Source organism: Protopterus annectens, chromosome 1.part1 (assembly GCF_019279795.1).
Source record: "Protopterus annectens isolate FY-2018-M chromosome 1.part1, PAN1.0, whole genome shotgun sequence".
Classification (NCBI taxonomy): domain Eukaryota; kingdom Metazoa; phylum Chordata; order Ceratodontiformes; family Protopteridae; genus Protopterus; species Protopterus annectens.
Genome location: NC_056726.1, coordinates 272,035,901 through 272,049,056, shown reverse-complemented (window position 1 = coordinate 272,049,056; position 13,156 = coordinate 272,035,901). Strand labels below are relative to the sequence as shown.

Here is a 13,156-nt window from a genome sequence, read left to right as displayed (position 1 = left end):
TTAAGTAAAGAAGAAAGAGACTAGACACAGACATTATAGGCAGGAGGTATAATATGGAATTTGGATAATGAAAAATGTTCAGGAATTGCTATATTATCTAGGAAGGGAATACAATTTTGGGATTATACTTTAAACTAGGAAGTTTAATAGTAGTGGGTTTTTGGTGTGGAACGATAATGTATAGATTAATAGCAGCATATGCATATGTGATATATGAAGAAAGGGGAAAATTATTTCAAAATGTATTTAGATTGTAAAACAAACAAAACACCCCCAAAATGAAAAAAAAACAAACCATAAAAAATATAAAAAAAACACTTGACATAGCAGCTGGATGAAATCAAATAAACTTTGACGTGTCACAGCTAGCGTATTAGAATATTACAACTTTATTCTTTGCTGTCGTCGTAACACAAACTGACTTCTTCAGAACGGTATACACATACTTGGTTTCATCCAACTGCTGTGCTAAGTGTTTTTTTTATATTTTTTTAGATATTGGATTATGTTAAGTAAATATGGATATAATAATAGGAGACTTTAATTGTGATACAAGATGTTCAAAATAGATCAGATAAGAAAGTAATGAGATAAAAAATAAAATGTAGAGATTTAACGTTATGAACTTGATTAAAAATATATATCAGAGAGGAAAAGTAAAAACAGAGGCAGATTGTTTTTGTTACCATAGACTATGAGGACTGTGATAAAGGAAGCAGCGGAAATTGTTTTTTTCTGATCATTTGGCTATATAGATTGAGATAGATGAAAATAAAGACCATGTTAAAACAGGTAAAGGAATTGAGTGTGTCAATGAAAAAGAGTAGAATGAAGAAGGTCGAGAAGTTATAACAGAGCTATGGAAAGATCAATTAACAGTGAGAGTTTTTTTTCAAAATTGGTCAGAATGGTGGATATTTAAAGAAAAATATAAACATGCATTTAATATGGGAAACTAGTAAAATATAGAAAGAAAAAAGAATATAGATAAATGTAAAAAAGTAATGGAATATTTTAGAAAAGAAGAAAAATCAAGAAAAAATAAAGAATTATAAAAGCAAAAATATTTTCTACAAGGAAAAAAGGAAGAAGTGTCACCATATTTAGTGGAGTAGTAATGGAAGACAGTGTTATAATGAGAGAAAAGTAGGAAATTTGAAATAAGACAAATATAATTATAATAAATATATTAGTGAGGGATATGAAATATATGGTAGAATAGAAAAAAATAAAAAGGAGCGAACATTATAAAGTAAAACAGTTTAGAGAAGAAATACAGAAATAGAAAAACAAATTACAATAATAGAATTAGAAAAGGTGATGAACAAAGTAAATGTAAGCTCAGCAGTTGGACCAGATGTATAGGATATCTAATGTATAAACATTTAATACAATGACAAAAAGAAATTTGAGTAAAATTATTCAGTGAATAGTTAAATGATGGTATTAATGATAAAGAAATATGTAAAGTTATGAGATTTATATGGAAGAAAGTGGAAAAGAATGAAATTGACAGTTGGAGACCAGTAAAGTTGAATAACAGTGATTAAAAACGATGAAACTTTTACAAAGAAGATTAGAAAATAAGTTTAACTGTATAATAGAAGAAGAAATTTATAGAGTTAAAGAAAAGGTAGTGAAGAGTTATTAATAGTAATTAGAGAAACAGTAGATGACATTAAGAAAAGAAAAAAATGAAGTGAAACTAATAGTTGATATTGATAAAGCATTTGATTCAATAGAGCATGATATTTTATGGCAAATAATGGGAGAATATAATTTTAATATAAGGATAAAAAGGTATGTTAATCAGTGTATAAAAACACTACAATTAGGGTTTTAGTAAATGGTTGGTTAAGTGAACAAATAGAGATAATAGATGTATAAAACAAGGATGTCCAATGAGTAACATTTTGTTTGTGATGGTAATCAATGGTGTAATAAAAGGAATAAATGAAGAAATCAAAGAGAGTAAAAATATACAAGAAATGGGGGGTGATATAACCTATTATTATGATTTATGCTAACAATATAATTTTACAGCTAAAAATGGAGAAAAAATTTAAAAGGCAGTTATGAATAGTACATTCTGAGGGGTTGGATTAAAAATTAAACAAAATGTAAGGGATTTTGGAGATGATAAGTTGGAAGGAATATGATTTGAAAAAAAAACATATCAGTATTAGGAACTAGTTTTGGAGAAAGTAATATATTGAAGGAGCAGTGGTAGACAATTTTGAGAGATTTAAAATAACTAAGTATTATGTGGAATAGGTATTGATTGCCCTTTAATCAAAATACATTTGATAAACATAATATGGATGGGAAATTTATCATATGTAGCTAGTAGGTATATGATACCAAAAGATCTGAAGAAAAAGCTTATTGAAATTATATTTCAGTTTGTCTGAGGGGTTGGGTTCTAGATTAAATCCAGGAAAAAGAGGACTGTTTTATATGGAAAAGGAGAAAGGGAGGGGGAGTTAGGTTTATGGAGCTTCATTGAATTTGTGTAGGGTTTTGCTATGCATAAATGGAAAAGAAAATATGTTGGTAATAAGTATATTTAAGGAGAAATACAAAAAAGAATGGGATATAATTGAAATGAGCAAAAGGGAGTGAGAATCAAGAAACAGTGGTATAAGAATGTATAAAGAAAAAATAAAGTTATGGAAATTAAAGACAGAAGGAATAGAAGCAATTAGGAAAATATGGTATAAAAATATAATGTTGCAACATTATTGTGTGAATCTATGGGAACATTTAATGGAAGATAAAGTAAAAGCTGTAAAGCAAAGAAATAAAAGGTGTAAAAAAATTAAATGTCAGGATTTCTTATGGAGGTTGCGATTTAGAAAGCTGTCAGTAAAAGGAAACATGCCATATAAAAATAAATGAGATTGTCTTTTTTTTTTTGTAGAGTTAGAAACAAACGTGTTTTTTTGACATGTAAAAGAGTTAAAAATTATGGGAAAAATTAATAGGAAATAAAATATTTAGTTAAATAATTTCAAGGTTATAACCAGATAAATATAGATATGATCAAATATGTTTTTTATGGAAAATATAGTAAATAACTTCAATAAAAATGTTTTATTTTATATGGATAATTTGGAATGAGAGACTGACTGAAATCATGTTTAATGGAAATTGGATATTACCAAATATAATAAGGAAAATTAAGTGGGAGTTTTGAAAAAATAGTGGGGGTCTATACGTATATTAAGAAATGTGTATAACTGAAGGGAAGTAATGTTTAATGTAGGCTGATTTTCTTGTAAATATGTAAATTGTTAATAGTTGTACAAATAAAGAACACCTACTTTTTTCAGTAGGTGCCATGGGGATCTTTTACATCCACTTGAGCTACCACCAACTCAGGCATATGGGATCTCAGTTTAACGTGGCTCAGGAGTGCAACACCCTTTTATGCTGCTGTACAGTGTCAGTAATTGATCTTCTTGGTGTGGGAATAGAACCCACAGCCTTCTGCAACACAGGTGAGTGTGCTACCTGTTGTGTCACTGACACTGTATTTGTATGTGGTATGGTATCAAATGCCTTGGTGAGGTCAAGGTATGACTGCTTGAGTAACACTCTCAAAGAAATTCACAAAATTCATTAGATAGTCCAAAACTTCAGAAGTCACTACTACGTTTTAAAATTATAAAAATGAGAAATTCGACCAGACTTTACCAAAAGACATCAGCTTTATTCAAATATGGTAAGCACTTCTGTCCATTAACTGGACTTCATCGGATGCTCTTATCATATTTTTTGGTGGCAATGGTGGGATTCACAAGCCATTGACACTCATCTGTATTTGCAATGCATGGTCCACCATGTTAGAATAGGCACTGCAAAGCAGAAACATTATGTGGTAGGTAAGTAATAAATATATCACATTGCTGCCCAAACGCTGTTGTGAAGACCATTGAATTTATTATGTATTCCTGATTCTCAGTGTATTTTTTGTAGTTAGGAATTAAAACTGAATCATTAATTTCACCAGTACATCATGGCTGTGTCTTTCAACTTTTTGTGTGCTAAATAAATTAAAATGGTGTTATGTCTAATATTTCAGATTGCTAAATGTTTTGTGCTGCAGTCTTGACACACTCCTCCTTTTGGAAGCTCAGTACAAAGTATCAGAACTGCTACTGAAAGCACAGAGGGAAAATGTGACAGAAACTTCAGGACGTTCTGAGTAAGGAATTACTTTTTTTTATATGGTGTAAAAATTAAGCCATCCTGTGTTCAGCCAAGCATAACAGATAAGAATTTTAAGTTAGGGAAGCACTGTATATTTTTGATAAAATAAAGATATTATCTATAGTTTATGCCTACACTTTTACAATGTGTCAGAAAATGCATGTTACATAATGAGTAAATGGACAAAATGGTTCCTTTTGTACAGCTTTAGAATATAATGGCTTTTTAAATGAAAGTACTGTGTTATCCTGACAGCATTTTTGGCTCACAGTGCTTGATTCTGTGGTTTGGCCCTTGGCTGGACTGCCTTTTGTGTAGAGTCTTTATGTCCTTCCCTTGCTCATGTGGATTTTCACTAACTGCTCCTCCCTCCCTCCTCCAGAAGATGTTCTTATAGATGAATTGGTAATTTGCCTGTATGCTAGTTTGTGTGCTATGATTTGTTCTATGCCTTATGTCCATTGCTTACTGGGATAGGCATCGCCTCTCCTGGGGCTACAAATAGGATAAACTAGGTATCAGAATGAATGATTGTATGACTGCTGAAACTTGTAATCATAAGTTAAACCCTCTCCAGGTCTTTATTTTTGTATTTATTTTTGTATCATGAAAACAGACCATTTTTATTGATTAGACAGTGAAAATATCAGTCACTGTCAGGAGTATCCAGTTTGCAACTATGTGGACAGTTCTTGTCACTGCAAACTAGTTGTCCTGTGTGCAGCGAGGTATTGGAGAAATTTCAGTTGTGCTTTAACAGAAAAAATGTCACTCAGGATATCCGAGTCTTGAGGGGAGACTAATACGTAGACCCTAAAAAAGTTAAGGATGAAGTATTTAGACAAATATTCTGAAGTCAGAAACAAATCAAGCAGTACTTACTGAAAACAAAGAATTAGCTTAAGTATGATGAAAAAAGGGGAGGCACATGAATGGCTACTGTCTGGCTACTACTAATGCTGGTCTCACCACAGTTTGACTCTGTTGGAATACAGTGCTGCTTTTTTTCTTCTCTCACCATAAACAAAATGTTAGCACCAATCCCAAGAAGAGAAGCAGGATAAAACACTCTAATCAAACTAAACAAACAACTCGGAGGACAAATAAAGTTTACCAAAACCAAATTTGAGGTACTTTTGGCATCCCAGGCCAAGGACAACCACAAAGCAGTCTTTAGCTGTGTCTGCAACCCTCAAATTCACTGCACATTTGTGTGCAGAGTTCATTGTAAATGGAGCCACGTATACTGAGCGAGAAGATATAGCAAACCTCCTGGCTGATAAATTCACCTCCAACTTTCCCCCTCAACATTCCCTCAGGAAATATCATCAGATATATCTCTCCCTACTATCACTAGGGAAAAGGTTCTTAGTGCTCTCTCTAAGACCAAGAACACTGCATCAATGGGCCCAGATAGTATCCCAGAATGCCTTCTAAATAGCATGAAACACGGCCTATCAGGGCCTCTGGAATTACTATTTAACTGTAGCCTCCAAACAGGCTTCGTGCCTCATGAATGGGGAAAGGCAATAGTCACCCCACTGCACAAAGGTGGGCCATATACAGACCCTGGGAACTACAGACCCATAAGTCTCACTAGTCTTATATGTAAAGCCATGGAAAGAATTATTATGGAGATGATCAGTAGAGATATAGAAAACCTGCAGACACTGGACTCAACCCAATTTGGTTTTGTCAAGGGCAGATCATGCTACTCAACCTGGTGGACTTCTTTGAGAAGGTCACCAAAGCAATGGATGAGGGCAAAATCGTTCACACTGTCTACCTTGACCTGGCCAAGGTGTTTGACACAATAAGTACAGACCCATATGTCACACAGTGGATAGCCAACTGACTCACAGACTGGACCCAGGAAGTTAGAATTGGGGACTTCACCTCTACAAAGAGGCCAGTCACAAGTGGAGTCCCTCAGGGATCAGTCCTTGGACTGCTTCCTTTTGCCTTTTATTTCTCTGAAGGCACGGCCAATGTCTATGGTCTCTTGCTGACTAAATTTGCAGATTATTGCAAATTAGGAGCTGTCTTTGAATCCCACAATGACACAAATGTTGTCCAGGAGGGGCTGACACAGACAAACAACTGGCGTTAGAGCCATGGACTGAAACTAAATGCCAACAAATGCATAACAGTATCCTTTCAGAAGTCATCCACCCGGTAACTATCACATTGACAACACAACCCTTAGAGTTGACCCAGTAGTCAGTGTCTTAAGAACACACATAGACAGGTATATAGCCTTTGACCATCACATCTTCACAGTAGTGAGGAAATAATTCTATGTTGCACAACTTATAAACAGAGGTATGACATCTAAGTCAAAAGAAGTTAATTGTTCCACTGTATTCAGCATTCATCAGACCTATTATTGAGTACAGTGCCCCCTTTGGTATGTACCTAACCAAGCATATCCAACAATTGGAATTTCCTCAGAGGTTCCTCACTAAAATAAATATAAATTTAAGTAAAATGTCCTATGCAGACCGTCTCAAGGCCATATCCCTGTATTCTGTCTCCTACAGGTTTTTGAGGGGAGATCAATGCCTGGCATACAAGGCATTGTCAGACCCCACTCTTATGGACATTCTGCATATCAATAGAACAACTAGCACCAGAATTAAGCATTTTAAAGACTTAAACCTTGCCTGTGGTATAAATAGGACCTGCTGGAGAGACTACCCCGTCTTTGGAACAAGCTCCCCATCCATGTGAAGTAGAGTTCTTCCCTAATCCAATTCAAGTGCAACTTGGACAGTTGAATGGGGAACAGGAAATTCATCCCTGGTTTGGCACCTATGTCAATAATGAACACAGGTAGCCTGTAACTGGTTCATCTCCCAGGCCCCTTCTTTTAATGTTTTATCTTCCAAGCCCCTGCTTATATTTATCAATGGTATCAGAACTTGTCAGAGATTTGGGATGCATGGCTAGGTTTAAAAAGGCCCTTGTGGTTGTTAGCCTAATAAACACCTATGAATCAAAGCCTTAGGCTTTCAGGGATGTTGTACGTCATATGTCTGCTCCCTGTTCACTGTGTAGGATATAAAGGTGATGTACAGATGTACTTGCCTCAAAACTTCTATGCTACCAGTCTGGACGCTGTCTTCAATTGTCAGTCTGAATGCTCCTTCATTTGTGCTGGCTACCCCAGCCATTTTCAGATAACTGCCCTGTTGAGGTTTTCTTCTTATCTTGTTTTTTTTCTTTTGGTTGCGAGTTTACATGTCATCCAGAAAGGGCAAATGTAGTGTAAGAGACAGTTTCCCCATAAGGACTGTCAGTAGCAGTGCCTGTTTTGCTTGGGTGCTTCTCACAACCATCCTTCTTCCTCAGTTTGTCATGCTTTTGTCCCTGAGACCCTTCATAGTCGTCTCCCCTCCTTGTCTATCTACCTACAGAACCAAAGTCTTAAAGTTGTTGGCTCAGGGTGCAATGGTGGAATCATCCCATCCTGAGGGTCAGCCATCTGGCAAGAAGAAAACCAAAAAAAATCAGTCGGATTCAAGTGCTGTACCACATCCACTAGACAGTTCTGTCACGGCTGGTGATAGCCTAGAGGATCGTCCAATTGTTCCATCTCTGCCGCGACCATTTCAAAGACTGTCATGGATCCGGCTTCTCGCATGTCCTCTGAGGCTCTGCAGATGTCCATTTTGGATGTTGAGTGGGAACCTAGGCTGATTATATCTGAGTGATTGAGGAGCATTCCACCGATTCTTGTTCAGGAGGAGATTCCCACTCCATTGCTTGAATGTCAGCAAGGGTCTGAATCTCCTAAGGTCTTTAGGACTGATGTCCCTTTGAAAAAGAAGCAGAAAACAAAACATATTTCCCATGCTCCCAAAGATCCCCAGTGTGAAAGGCAGGATTGTACACAGGAGTTGTTTAATGCACTCAAGGCCTTGAAGCCTCCTCAGGGAGTTTCTGTTCCTGCCCTCTCTTGGTTATCCACTCCTTTTAAGAGGCCTATGGAGCAGGACTCTTCTGATGAGGAATTGGACTCTGGGGAAGAGTTCTTGGCTTACTGCCCTCAGATTCCTTCTCCATTGGACTATGGTTCTGAGGAGGGGAGGACTCCATTAGTCCAGATTTTCCCTTTGAGGACATTTTTTGGGGATGCTATCCCTCTTATGATGGAATTTTTTAAATGGGACTGTACTCAGGTTTCTGACATCCAGAAGAGGTATTATGAACTCCCCCAAATGGAGTCCCCTAATGCTGTACAGTCAGAGAGAAGCTGCAGCTTAGGAGATTCAAAAGCTGTTAGACAAAAGTGTAATCCAGGAGGTCCGACCAGATGAAAGAGGATTCGGAACTTACTCAAGGTTCTTTTTAGTGCCAATGAAGACAGAGGAAGTGAGTTCAATTTTGGATCTAAGCAACCTGAACTGATTTGCAAAGAAGTCAAAGTTCCGAATGGTCACAGTTCAGATCATCCTGCCCTTTTTGCACAGGGGCAATTAGATGTGCTCCATCGATCTTCAGGACGCATAATGTCACATGAAGATGTACAGATGATCCTAAAGATATCTGCAGTTTTGGATGGGATTCAGTCACTTTCAGTTCATAGCCCTCTGTTTGGTCTTTCGCAGCCCTCAGGGTTTTTACCAAGTATATGGCAGTGGTAGCAGCTCACCTGAGACTGCCGGGATTCCGAGTGTTTCCATATCATGATGAATGGCTCCTCTGTGCCCCTTGCAGGCATTCTTAGAACAGTCCAGGGACTATTTGCTTCAGCTTTGTCACAGACTATGCATTTCAGTCAACATCTCCAAATGACAGCTACAACCAGTACAGAGCCTGGAGTTCATTGTTGCCCAGTTGAACACAGTAAGTCAGATTGCTGCTCTTCCTACACATCGTGTAGGCACAATCAAGTTTCAGGTACAGCCATAACCTTATTTCCTATGGCATGTTAATATATGTGTGTTCTCCAATGGAATTTAACTGCTCATTTGGCTATTCTGCACCATCATCTATCCTTTCCAGTCAAACTCACTCAAGTTTGCAAAAATCATATTCATTGGTAGATTCAGTCAGATGAGATTTACCTGGGCCATCCTTTTATTTTGCCTCCTCTAGTGGCCACTATGACCATAGACACCTTCCAGTTGGGTTAGGGGGCATTCATTTCTTGGAATGGACATCCAAGGCACGTGGTTCCCCCAAGAGACCAATTCGTACATCGGTGTCTTAGAGATGAGAGATATTTTATTAGTGTTGCAGGCCTTTCAATGTTTTCTCCCTCTAGGGACTATTGCAATACAAACTATCAACATGTTTGTGGTACGGTACAGTAACAAACAAGGAGAAACATGATCTTTCTCCCTTTATCAAGAAGCAGTGAGAGTGCGGCAGTGGGCAGTCTCCCTCAGCTGCTTTTTTGTGGCAGTGCACATTCCGGGGAAATCCAACATACTAGCCAACAAACTCAGCAGGTCCATTTTGTTACCTTACGGGTGGTCTCTCAATCAGTGTTAGAGAAGGTTTTCTGTCATTGAGGCCAACCTTGCTGCAATCTCTTCACATCTCCCCACAACAACAAGTGCAGCAGGTATTTTGTTCTAGTCCCCTCTCAAGGGAAGTCACCAAGATATGCTCTAGTCCATGTTTGGCCCTCCTGTGTCCTTTACACCTATCTCATATTACCAGTGATTCCAAAATTATTACAGAAAAGCACGTCAACTGAAGAGCTCATTTATCCTAATTGCCTGCTTCTGCTCTCACCAAGTGTGGTTCTCGTTTCTTTGGTCTCATCTTTGTTATCCACCATGGATACTGGACCCCAGTCCAGACCTTCTCTTGCATCCTTTGGGGATGAAGCTTTCCAGTATTCCAGGCCTCAAACTAACTGCATGGTTTCTCCAATTCCATTGATAGCTAGACAGCTCAGTCTTTTTCCCTGGTTCAACAAATACTTTTATCTTTATAGAAAGCTCCTACAAGGAAGATCTAAAAAGATAAATGGAAAATATTTTCAGTTTGGGCTCTTCAGGAGGAGAGTGACCCTTTCCTATATCTTCGATTATGGAATTTGTAGCTTCTGTTTTTCAGGAAGAAGCTTATTTTCCACAATCAGAGTACAATTAGCAGCCATATCACATTTTATTCAAGAGAAAAAGCTTCATCTTTAGCTTCTTACAAATTGTTCAAAGCCTTTATTAAAGGCACTGTCTTAATCAGGCCTCCAGTAAAAGTTCCATCATCTCCTTGGGATTTGACAGTTGTACTTCAGGGTTGACACCACAACCCTTTGAACCTTCAGCCAAAACTGACTTAAAATGTTTGGCTTGGATAACAGCATTTCTAATAGCTATTACATCTGCAAGGAGAATTTCCAAATTCCAGGCTCTGTCTTCCAAATCCCCTTTCACTGTTTTTCACAAAGACAGAGTTACTTTACTAACTAATTCATCCTTCTTACAAAAAAGTAACCTCAGAAATCAAATATCAGTCAAACAATTCATTTGCCTGTTTTCTTCCCTAATTTTTCAAACAAGAGTGAGTACGTGCTTTACCTTTTAGATGTACATAGACAACTACATTTTATCTACACAGGACAAAGGATTTCAGGAAAACAGACCAGTTGTTTGTTTTCAATGAACAAACTGGGATCACCAGTTTCTAAGGTTACCCTGGCCAAATGGATTATTGATTGCATTTCTTTTGTATATACTCAACACGACCTTTCCCTATCAAAGCCTCTTAAGGCACATTCAGCTAGATCCATGGCCAGTTCTTCTGATCTAGGACTTATTTGCAGCTAACTGGTATAATTCTTGTACCTTTATTGCTCATTATAAACAAGAGTTGACCTCTAGAAGCAGAGCTGCTGTTGGTTTGGCAGTTCTCTGGAATTTCCTTCCATGAGGGCCACCCAAAGTTCACATAGCTGGAGACTCTGTCCAGTACGGTGAGAAAGAATGAAAAGGACAACTTCAGATAGTAAAGTTATGTACTCACCACAGCTATGCATCTGTGTTGTCCATTTGCATTCTTCCTAAACTCCCAATCCTCTTTTCCCCTTCCTTTCATCTTCTGGAGTGATCTTGTGGTTATTTTAGAACACTTTGTTCCAGGTCTGAGCCCTAGCTTTACTGTTATTTCCTTCTTCTTACTCTGTCTTAGGATCTGTAAGGCAGCAAACTCGAACTGAGTTATTGTAGGCTGACTGGGGCATTATGGGTAGAGGGAAGAGCTTGAGAGTTAGGTCAAAAAGTCTGCTGTGTGTGGTTGATTTGAGGTCAGATCTGTAACCCATGTGTTGCGGAAGAATGAAAATGGACAAAACAGATGCATAGTTATGGTGAGTACATAACTTTAATTTTTGGGAATGTAGTGAGGTGGCTGATATAAAAAAAAAATCTGCAGAGTACTCTGTCAGAAATATTGGGGGAACAAATCGCTGTAACTTAGAAAATTATTCTTTTGAGCTGGGACAGAGGATCTAAATTGCCTAGACAAACAACACCTTATCAAGTTTAATTCTGCTGGCTGCCAAAAAAGCTATTACTAGAAAATGGAAATCAAAGTCTAAACCAACTGTATTTGAAGTATTGAATATTATAAAAGAGAGAAAAAATAAACTGGAAGGGGGGGGGGTCTTTAGAAAGGGAAGGAGAAAATTAATAGAAATAAATGGAAACTGTGGGAACAGTATATGCCGAATAATTTTCGGGAGGAAGAGTGAGGTTTAAGGGAAGGCAGGAATCCAGCAATTTATCTAGTGTTGGGCTGATGACAGTTACTAAGAAAGAAAAGATATGTGATGAATAACATATGTAAAAGGAAACCATGTTAATAAGGTTTTTCTTTTCTGTTAATGTATGCTTGCCTGTGTCTTAAGTGATAATTTAATAAAGGTGTTTAAAAATAGCTCACGTATAATAGATGGAGTAATAGCTTTCTGTCATAATGGCTATAGAAATGAACATGTGAATTTGACAAAATATTACATTACAGACATTCAGCAGAATATCACAAACAGTGGAAAAGTGAAGTAATAATACTGATTGCTAGAGGAGCTCAAATTATAGAAGAGGGGAAAACAATAATGGTAGATTTGTGGTAGTACATGGCTATTGGCATGGAAGGAGCATTACTCTGGTATATATTTATATTTTACCAAAACCTGCTATTGTAGTGCATACGAGCATGTTGGGAGAGGCAGAAAAATAATCAGCTGCAGGGAATATTATTTATTGGTGAGGACCAGAAGTTGATTTGCAGTATTGAAGATGCATCACACCGAGGTCTGTTATTGTAGATGAGATTTCAGTAGTTAAATTTACAGATTATTCAAGATACAATAACTGTGCTAGACTGGACAGAACATCATTTAAGGCTTTTACATATATCTAATACCTTTTACAAATCATGCACTGATAAGAACTGAGATAAAGATACAGAGTAATGAACGACAATGAGACTGGTGCTTTTCTACTTACCTGTTTAAAAGGGAGGAAATTATGCAGCAAGTAGTAGAAATGATTTAAGAATTATTAGGGAATATAGAAGCAGGGTAAAAATAAGGGGGAAGCAGATATGGTAAAGAAGTAAATATTTTAGAGGGGGTGACAAAGTTTAAACTTTTGTAGAATGGGGGGAATTGTGCAAAACAAGAAGAGGAACAATTGCAAAATGTTAAATTTGAAATTAGGGAATATTTGGCTGCTATGTATGAGTTTAGAAAGGTTGCTGTTAAGCAGTTCTCTTTTATTTAAAACTCCAAAGCATAGAAATGTTTAGAACAGTAAATTAGGCAACAGAAAGTAGAAAGGATGTTGCCAAACTTAGGGAGCCTATGACAAAAAAAAAAACAACCAGAGATCATGTAGCGGTATTAAAACATGTTTTGGATATTTTATGAAAATTTGTATTAAGCAGGTGGACATAGAAACCAAGAAAAGGAATAAGTGGAAATATT

At 36.9% G+C, this 13,156-nt stretch overlaps 1 protein-coding gene across 1 annotated transcript in view; it reads left to right on the top strand.

The window, feature by feature from the left end:
- The window catches only part of TBC1D32 (TBC1 domain family member 32), a 1,886,357-nt gene that overhangs the window by 1,091,796 nt on the left and 781,405 nt on the right, over window positions 1-13,156 (top strand). Inside the window, exon 19 of the mRNA XM_044086982.1 lies at window positions 4,085-4,207. Coding sequence (XP_043942917.1) covers window positions 4,085-4,207 — 123 coding nt within the window. The remainder of the gene's footprint in view (window positions 1-4,084; window positions 4,208-13,156) is intronic.